Genomic DNA, 10,178 nt, shown 5'->3' on the forward strand with positions numbered 1-10,178 from the left:
ATATTTATGAACTGTGGGAGGAAGCCAGAGTACCCAGAGAAAACCCACACATGCATGGTGAGACCATGCCAACTCAATGTAGAAAGACCCCCAGGAGGGATTCGTATCCAGGACCATCTTTCTGTAAGACAACAGTTCTCCCAACTGCACCACTTCACAGAACAGCTTGGTTGATTTGGAGATAAATTTTATACTGTTGAACAGGCACTTGGTTGCAGCAGAATTTATTTAGGTGTATCAGAGTAAAGGGGGCTGACTACATATACATGCCACACATTTCAGATTTTATTTGTAAAATTATTTTTAAAACCATCTATTCTTTTCCTTCCACTTCACTATTAAAGTTCAACAAAAATGACAATATAATACATCAAGTCTGTGCTTGTAATAAGACAAAAGTTCTGTAACTTTGCAAGGACCTGTCTGTCATAGAGAAATTACATAGAAAAATGTCAGACAAGATGTTCTATGTTTAGAAACATGAGGTAAAAGTGTCCCTTAAAGATAGTTTCATATGTCTGCAACAGACATAGGTTGATCTTAGTTTGAACAAAGTGTCATGGTTGCTTCTTAGCCCTAAAATATTGCAGCTCATCACAACGTTGCATTTTATCAACAAGCATCCCCTTATCAGTCAACAGTGCTTAACTAGTAACCTCATATATCCCAGGCAGAAATCCTCCTACTCTAGTTTTCCAGAGGGACCTCATTCCATCGCTGCCTCCTGCTGGACATCCGGACCTGAGGCGCGCAGGCTGTCCCCGTTCCACAGGGAACCCCCGTTTTGGATGTGGGTTCTGTGAAGGATGCCCTGCTGGTAGAATGAGTATGGTGCTCTCTGCGGCCTGTCGCTGTCCTGATCGAGACCCCTCAGGTCGGGGAAACAGTGCATGCACACGCAGGTCTCTGTTGGGAAGGAGTCCTCTGATGGCTTTCGGTAAGTGGGAAGGCTTGAACTTGGTAGAAAATCTAGGGAAGACAGAAATGATATTCCAGCGAAAGTAGTTGTTCTCATCAGGCCCATTGGCTTTTACCACACTAACCTTTGGGGCTTCTCCCAGACTGACCTCCTGGACAGCTAGACTCCTCCTGTCCTGACTGAACAGCACACTTCTGCGTTTGGTCTCTGGTACTCGTGGATCTCTTATTTAGGTTGTTGGCCTTTCCTTGCCTGTGAAACAAAATCAAGGCGAAGCATAGGCTGGAAAACAGCAGCATGGTGCACACGCCCAGGAGGGCGTACAGTTGGATTGTTGGGTCCAACAGTCCTGGAGGCAGCCTGGTGTTTACAGCCTGTCTGCTAACTTCAAATGGGAGCCTTTTGGTTGTTGCAGGAGGTGACTGAGCTGAAAGAGGAAACAGAAGGAACATCTCACAGATGCCTGAGAGTTGTCGAGTCTTAAAGGCCTGCTGCTGCCAGATCTTTTTAGAATCCTTGTCTGCAGAGCTTTAAGTAGAAGCTTGGCACTCATTTCAAAATTGCAATCCACGGCAGAGTGGTACTTACTCGTGCAGTACGGAGAGCACTCTGCTGCATGTTTACCACAAATCTCTGCACACTTTATACATCTCCTCACCAGCCTATCGTAGTAGTGGCCAGGCTTAGCCTTGCAGAGTGTGGCCTCTTAATGAAAGAAGCATAAAAGGAGTGAGAAAATTAAGACATGAAATACTTACAAATGGATAAATGTCCCATGACATTAGAAACCTCAAACCTCAACATTGTATTTTATTTTAATGTGGTAGTAAATAGGTAGATAGTAAATTATGTTTTCAAAATGTTTTTTTTCTAATACTGATCTGAAAGGTGTGACATGTTGTACTCTGATACACCTAAATAAAATCCACTACAGACAATTGCCTTCAGAAGTCACCAAATTAATGGAGTCCATTTGTGTTTAATTCAATCTCAGTATAAATCCAGTTGTTCTGTGAAAGCCTCAGCGGATTGTTAGAGAGCATTAATAACCAAAGGGAATCATGAAAACCAAGGAACATAACAGACAGTTCAGGGAGAAAGTTGTGGAAAAGTTTGGCACAGCTGCCATCCTACAGAGACATGGCCGCCCACCTAAACTGACGGACTGAGTACAGGTCCTTCTCAAAATATTAGCATATTGTGATAAAGTTCATTATTTTCCATAATGTCATGATGAAAATTTAACATTCATATATTTTAGATTCATTGCACACTAACTGAAATATTTCAGGTCTTTTATTGTCTTAATATGGATGATTTTGGCATACAGCTCATGAAAACCCAAAATTCCTATCTCACAAAATTAGCATATCATTAAAAGGGTCTCTAAACGAGCTATGAACCTAATCATCTGAATCAACGAGTTAACTCTAAACACCTGCAAAAGATTCCTGAGGCCTTTAAAACTCCCAGCCTGGTTCATCACTCAAAACCCCAATCATGGGTAAGACTGCCGACCTGACTGCTGTCCAGAAGGCCACTATTGACACCCTCAAGCAAGAGGGTAAGAAACAGAAAGAAATTTCTGAACGAATAGGCTGTTCCCAGAGTGCTGTATCAAGGCACCTCAGTGGGAAGTCTGTGGGAAGGAAAAAGTGTCGCAGAATACGCTGCACAATGAGAAGAGGTGACCAGACCTTGAGGAAGATTGTGGAGAAGGGCCGATTCCAGACCTTGGGGGAAGACTGGGGAGAAGGAAATGCCAAAATGCCAGAAGTCCAGTGTCAAGTACCCACAGTCAGTGATGGTCTGGGGTGCCGTGTCAGCTGCTGGTGTTGGTCCACTGTGTTTTATCAAGGGCAGGGTCAATGCAGCTAGATATCAGGAGATTGTGGAGCACTTCATGCTTCCATCTGCTGAAAAGCTTTATGGAGATGAAGATTTCATTTTTCAGCACGACCTGGCACCTGCTCACAGTGCCAAAACCACTGGTAAATGGTTTACTGACCATGGTATCACTGTGCTCAATTGGCCTGCCAACTCTCCTGACCTGAACCCCATAGAGAATCTGTGGGATATTGTGAAGAGAACGTTGAGAGACTCAAGACCCAACACTCTGGATGAGCTAAAGGCCGCTATCAAAGCATCCTGGGCCTCCATAAGACCTCAGCAGTACCTCAGGCTGATTGCCTCCATGCCACGCCGCATTGAAGCAGTCATTTCTGCAAAAGGATTCCCGACCAAGTATTGAGTGCATAACTGTACATGATTATTTGAAGGTTGATGTTTTTTGTATTAAAAACACTTTTCTTTTATTGGTCGGATGAAATATGCTAATTTTGTGAGATAGGAATTTTGGGTTTTCATGAGCTGTTTGCCAAAATCATCCGTATTAAGACAATAAAAGACCTGAAATATTTCAGTTAGTGTGCAATGAATCTAAAATATATGAATGTTAAATTTTCATCATGACATTATAGAAAATAATGAACTTTATCACAATATGCTAATATTTTGAGAAGGACCTGTATTAATCAGAGAAGCAGCAAAGAGGCATATGGTAACTGAGGCAAACGACTCAAACACGAGACCCTTTTGGGTCTGCATGGAATACCCAATGTGTGGCAGAATACTAACGTTGCACACCACTCTGAACACACCATCTCCCCCCTTGAAACATGGTATTGGTGGTAGCATCATGCTGAGGGGCTGCTTTTCTTCAACAGGGATGGAGGACTAGATCAAGTTGATAGGAAGAATGGAGTCCTGGAATAAAACTAATTAGAGGCTTTTAAAGACAAGAGACTGGGGTTCGAATGGCCCAGTCAAAGTCCAAATATAAATCAAATTGAGAATTTGTGGTGAGATGTAATAATCGTTATTGAAAGACACTTCTCCATCCAATCAGTCTTAGCTGAGATATTTCGCAAAAAAGAATGTGTAATAATTTCAGTCTCTAGATGTACAAATCTGCTAGAGGCACACCAAGAGACTTTAGGGTGTAACTCCATCAACATTTATTTCTAAAATGCTTTGAATCAGGGGGCTGATGATGAATTGGGTTCAGGTTAGGTTTAAGGTAAGGTATATGCTGGTATGGGTCAGGTTTAGGGTAAGGGTCAGGGTTAGGCAATAGCAATGAATGGAAGTCTGTGTGTGTGTGTGAGGACTCACCACAGTAAACAGGACATCTGGGGACTGCAGGCGGCTGCTGACACACCATGCGACAGGGTATACATGATTTGGTCAAGCCATCTAGGTGCTCACCCTCTTTGCATCTTCCACCCATCGGCCCCTACAAACCCCTACTTTGACAAAAACACACACACACATACACAGAGCAGACAAGGAAAAAGCAGACATACGTATAAAGTTAATTGTTAGTAACTGATTAAGCCTCTGATATGTCACAGCTTTAGATTTATTAGCGTTTTGACTATCCAATACTTATTGGTACTGCTAGTGTAAAAAGTCCAAAGTTCATCTGTTATTGCATTAGTATAATCTCAATGAAAAATCAAGAAAAATCCAACCTTTAACCTTTTACATTCATTTAATACAGGCATGAAATAATTATTTTAAACAAAATCTATATATTTATATATGTACATGTAGTTATTTATTAATATATGTAGTTATTTATTTATATATATATATATATATATATATATATATATATATATATATTGATTCCCGGCCTGGGCTCTTTCTGGAGTTTGCATGTTCTCCCCGTGCATGCGTGGGTTCTCACCGGGTACTCCGGCTTCCTCCCACAGTCCGAAGACATGGTTAAATTGGTCACTCTAAATTGCCCTTAGGTGTATGAATGAGTGTGTGCATGATTGTTTGTGTGTTGATGGACTGGCGACCTGTCCAGGGTGTACCCTGCCTCTCGCCCATAGACTGCTGGAGATGGGCACCAGCTCCCCAGTGACCCACTATGGAACAAGTGGTAGAAAATGACTGACTGACTATATATATATATATATATATATTATTTATACTTAACTTTTGGATATCGACCGGTCTCTAATAAATTTTTATTGCTAGTCTCTGAAATCCAACTTCCCTTAGATATACATATGATTTGGGGAAATTGGAAAGACGAGAACATGCCATCGGGTAAACCTCAGGGTTTGGAGGACCAGAGTTTATTTTTGCTCAGCTTCTAATTTGGAAAAAACATGAATCTTTAAATTATGATGTTAGAGAGCTGCAGCAAAGAGTCATGCCATGATGAGACATGCCAGACAAATATATTTTCTGTCCCACCTCCACAAACATAAAATTGTAGAGTTTCCTCATCTATCTTGGGACTTTAACAGAAACCGCCTGTTTTGGTCATATGAGATGGAGACTGAGCTTTTGGGCAGCAAACATTCAACTTCAGCAGCAGTGTCTTCCAGAAAAGAACCTCTTGCCCACTGTAATTCTGTAGTTTCAGGTTTTCGCCACACAAAGTATTTTGCTTGTGTGCCAAAATGTTCATTCTTGGCCTCATCTTTGCTTGACTAATCACTCTTTTTTCTTATTTTTTTTATTTTACGTGTCTTAAAGGTAAATAGAAAAAAACATCAGTAAATACATTTTTAGAGTGTCATACCACTATTCATTCATCCCAATCCTTTTCGTTTTAGAAATGTTTATGCTATCAGTACTGACATATCAGTGTCTTCTCTGATAACAAAATGAATATAGTTGTGACTGTTCAATATAGTAATACATAATAGAATTAGCAACAGTAGTAATGTCCTAATAAATAATAATAGATAATTACAATAGTTTAATAGTTTAACACCACAGACTGAAATGCAAAAACTCTTTCTTGGGGTTCTAACCTTAAAAGTTTTGAAATTGCATTTCTCCCTTAGATTATAAAGTCCTTCATCTTCAAAAATACATTTTTTTATATTTTCTGGCAAGTGTTTATTTTTGGTTTTAAATCCATCAAGTCAGTAAGTTTTAATAATTTAGATTTGTTTTTACTGGTCTTTTTTGCAGTTTAATTAAAGGATGCAATGTAGTTGTGTAACTGTTGCCTGATATCTCTACACAATAACTGAGGTAGGGTAAAACTAGGAAACCGTAAAGAATATGCAGTGCTTTTTGTTCAAGTAACTGTGTTTATTTAATACAAAAAATGCTTGTTGATAGTTTATTCTGTATATATCTAATATACGATTTTCAGTTGACCTTATTATCAATAACACCCAGAAATATGTTTTCATGAAGGCTTTCAATGTTTACTCCATTTATCTGTATTTGTATTTCTATATTTGATCTGCAGTTTCCAAATTAATTTTGTTTTAGTCAAATTTAGGGACTGCTTGTTTGCATCGAATTACACTTTTAGTTTATTAATTTCTTTGTTTACATTGTTCAGCAGTTGCTTCACATCATCTCCAACAAAACTGCTTTTGACCCAATGTAACATATCTCCCGATCCCATATCTTTCTTTCTTCTAATTAGCAAGTCATAATTTATTGTATCAAGCGATTTTTTAAGTTGAGAAACAATCCAGCAACAATCTTTTTATCATCAACTGCAGATTTGATTTCTTCCACAGATTCTAAAATGGCCAGTGTTGTTGATCTTTTGGACCTCAACCCATTCTGTCTTTCACTGGTTATCGGTGCTTTTCTCTGAATTATTCTAGTATATTATCAAGTATTTTTGAAAACTGTGGCAGTAAAGAGATAGGTCTGTAATTAGTCAAGTGATGTTTGTTCCCAGATTTGTATAATGGAGTCGCTTTAGCTATTTTCATTTTATCTGGAAATGAGCCATTTTCAAAAGACAAATTACTTATATATGTTAATGGTTTTGCAATTCCCTTAGTTACCTGCTTTACCAATGTCAAGTCAATCCCATGCATATCTTTGGATAAATCTTTGGACATTGGCCTCTTTCTTGACAAACCTAATCATAATAATAATGTTTCTGTCTAATATACTATGCAAAGAAAAAGGTGACTTTGTGAGGGGCTGTTACTCTGCATGATGATGACGCTGCTGGTCTTTTTTGTTTCTAAAGTGGTGTCAAAATTAATTAGAACAACACACACAAATCAGCAATCGGATTTTGATAAAATCTTCGAATTTATTTTTGTAATTCTTGAAACATTTCCCAGATAAAGCTCAATAATTATTGTCTTCATTTTTACAGGATTGACTGCTTCATGCAACGAGGATATGGAACATCTATGTATTTGTAGAAATGTGCATAACATGCTTAGCTCTTTTGCAAATTAACTTTTTTTTTAAATACACTTACGGTCATATTTACCTGGCCTCCGAATTGTTTGCTTTACAGTGCTTTCAATGTGCGAAATTCAGAGGGTGCCCATTATCATTAACTGGACATGGAAATAAGATATAAAAAAAAATCTTTTAAGCTGCAAATGACTGAAAATGTCTATGTCTTATCCTCTAGGTCTTTCTGCCCTCATATATGGAAAACTGCCACTAAGCGGCACCCAGAACATCTAAATATTCTATTGTTGGGGTAGAACTTAAAGTTTCAGAGGAGTTTTTCAGTTGTTATATATAAGCACGGTCTTTTCTTCTAGACGTTTGAGATGTTTCAGGACAAACACAGTGAAAGTCAGTGCAATTTCTCCCACCATCAAAAAACACAATTATCAACTTCCCAGCCTGACCGGAGCTCAGATGTGTTTTTCCCATTAGAGTTTGTATCTTCTTGTTCTTGAACACAGTTTTCTTTGCTCCAGCGAGCACTGAAGCAACGGACTGTGAAAAGCTCACAGATCTCTTCCGCCTTCCGTTGCCTTCACACTCAAACCTGCAAGTCTGATTTATTCTTGAGTACATGTCACACCCCAGCAACCAGCAGCAGGTTGATTTACCAAACACCACGTTTAACCTGTTTTACTTTAAACAACATGTTAATAGTCATGAACATCCAAAATATAAAGTGTGAGATATGACCTAAATCCGTAATCCCAAATTTTCAATATTCTTTTTTGTTTTATCTGTAATTTGGTGTCTTTATGGCGTTTCTCATCTACCGTTTGCAATTTCTGTTTGTTTCTTTGTAAATGTAACTGGAGACAAAATTAAACTGCATATGACCACTCAACAGATTGATCGAAAGTTCTATATTAGCATCCTACTCATTAGAAACTTTAGGTCTTTGCCAGTGTTCTGCCAAAAATACTGCTGAAAGCATTTCCCACTCTTTCTGCCTTGTCATTATGCTCAGAGATCACTTACCTTGAGGGACAAAGAGGTGAAGTGAGAATCCGTTTCTGAAGACAACAGTGTTTGAAATACAGTCCTGTATGCATGGAAGCTAATTTGGATATGATTTTGCTGTCTGATTTTGGACTTCCCCTCCCTGTGTGTCAGAAGGATCTCCCCCACCCTCAATCACTCACACACTGAGGTCAGGTAAGTTTAGAGTCTGTATATTGTTAGCACTCAACCCCTGGTAAACATCTGTTAAAGTTTGATGTTTTAAATAGTAAATAGATAATATTGCATTTCAATATTTAAATCTACCTTCACACGCTAAGCGTAAAGATTCAAGGATTTGTCATTCAAATAAAAAGGACAGCTTATTTCACTATCTGTCACATTATGGTTTTGGGTTGGACCAAAGCGCAGACAAGAGCTTGGCAGCAGCATTGTGGAATCCAGAGCTTTATTCAAAGTATCAAAATGTAACAAAAAACACACTGCAGGTACTGACCAGAGTGGAATCCAAAACTTACAAGGCTGAACACTGCAGGATCATGGCATGGGCGAGGGTAGCGAGTGTGACCGAGTTGTAACACAAGGAACCAACAAAGCATAGTGAAACAAACCAACTAATATACAGAGAGAGAGAAAGGCAAGGAATCAAGAACAAGTGTGACAAGGAGGCAGAAGGAACAGGTGAGACAAATACAAAGATTGAGCATGAGTGAAGAAAACTAGAATAACCATGAACTAAAGTAAACAGAGAAACTAGAGGGAACATAGGAACAACAACAACCTAAGAACAAAAGTAACAAAACTAAAACACTGACTGAAATAAACAAGGAATGAAGCAGGGAATGTGAGGACTAAAATAACTACAAACCAAGATGTAAGAATAACTAAAGCTGGCCTAACAGGAGGGAGAACTAGAACTATAGAAACTAAACATAAGGGAACTATGCTACAAAGTATAGTATACAGGGAACGAACACAGAATATAAATAAACCACAGAAGGGGAACCAGGGTGAGGAGGAACAGAGAAAAATAAACTAATAAACAAGAAGAGTGCACAGTGGACAAATACCTAACCATAAATAAACACTAGGAGGCAGTAGAAGGAAATAAATAATCAGGGCCAGGAGGAAATAAACAAACCATCATGACTACAAAATCAAAACAAAGTCCAAAATGTCCGCACCCTGACACTATCTGAGGTACGTGATTACATGACTAAAAGAGGTGGCAATGCAGATCGCTCATGATGCAGATCTCATCATGCATCACGGAAGGAGGAAAGCTTAGGAGCAGCATGGAGAAGTGATTCAAGATACTGTACCATTTCTAACTTTTCTTCTGATCCTTGTGAGATTTGCCAAATTATTAGCAAAGTTCTTGGCTTTACCTCGTGCGTAGGTTTCATTAAATTAAGTATTTTTCAAGAAAATCAAACAGATGAATGACAGCAGCTTTGATAGGAAGTCCCCCATTATTAAGATACAGTCGATGTAAATACAGAGGGAAGGAAATAGATATAAAGTGCTGGCCGAAAAGAGAATGTAATTGCAGCATAATTCAATAAATGGACTAATGACTTAATGACATCACCTTTGTCCAAACAACCATTTTAAAGCACTTTTTCCAATGAAACAATAAGTAATTCAACTGATTTTGAGACTGGGCTGCACAGTGAAGCAGTTGGTAGCACTGGTACCTTGCAGCAAGAAGGTCCTCGGTTCAACTCCTGGCTGGGGGTCTTGAACACATGGAGTTTGCATGTTCTCTCCCCGTGCGTTCGTGGGTTCTCTCCAGGTAGTCTGGCTTGGATGGATGATTTTGAGACTGAATTTAGTTTAAATAGTTCAATTCTTGTATTGTTATGTACGTTCTAATGCAAAACTATGTAAATCTAGGAGCATAGTTTTGTTCTAAAATTGTAGGCCACCCAGTCTAAAAAACTTTATAATTCTTTCTACTATAATAATATGGTGAGGTTAGCTAATAGCATCGCCTCTGTTGGACCACTTGTTGCTGAATATTGGACTACTTGAACAGACACCA

General features: G+C 38.7%; 1 protein-coding gene across 3 annotated transcripts; it reads right to left on the reverse strand.

Moving 5' to 3' along the window:
- Positions 1 to 263: 263 nt before the first annotated feature.
- Positions 264 to 8,274, reverse strand: LOC124875452 (tumor necrosis factor receptor superfamily member 13B). Of its 3 annotated transcripts, none has more exons than XM_047377624.1 (5): positions 8,153 to 8,274; positions 4,094 to 4,227; positions 1,508 to 1,624; positions 1,044 to 1,346; positions 264 to 969 (listed from the first exon to the last, which is right to left on the reverse strand). In XM_047377624.1, the coding sequence occupies exons 2-5, from the start codon at positions 4,206 to 4,208 to the stop codon at positions 707 to 709; spliced, it is 798 nt and encodes a 265-aa protein (XP_047233580.1). In that variant the 5' UTR covers positions 4,209 to 4,227; positions 8,153 to 8,274; the 3' UTR covers positions 264 to 706. The 3 variants fall into 3 exon arrangements, with proteins under 3 accessions (XP_047233580.1, XP_047233581.1, XP_047233579.1); XM_047377625.1 differs by having other exon boundaries at positions 1,068 to 1,346; positions 4,094 to 4,224; positions 8,153 to 8,272; XM_047377623.1 differs by having other exon boundaries at positions 4,094 to 4,224; positions 8,153 to 8,272.
- Between the last annotated feature and the right edge of the window lie 1,904 nt (positions 8,275 to 10,178).

Source organism: Girardinichthys multiradiatus, chromosome 10 (genome assembly GCF_021462225.1).
Source record: "Girardinichthys multiradiatus isolate DD_20200921_A chromosome 10, DD_fGirMul_XY1, whole genome shotgun sequence".
Lineage (NCBI taxonomy): Eukaryota > Metazoa > Chordata > Actinopteri > Cyprinodontiformes > Goodeidae > Girardinichthys > Girardinichthys multiradiatus.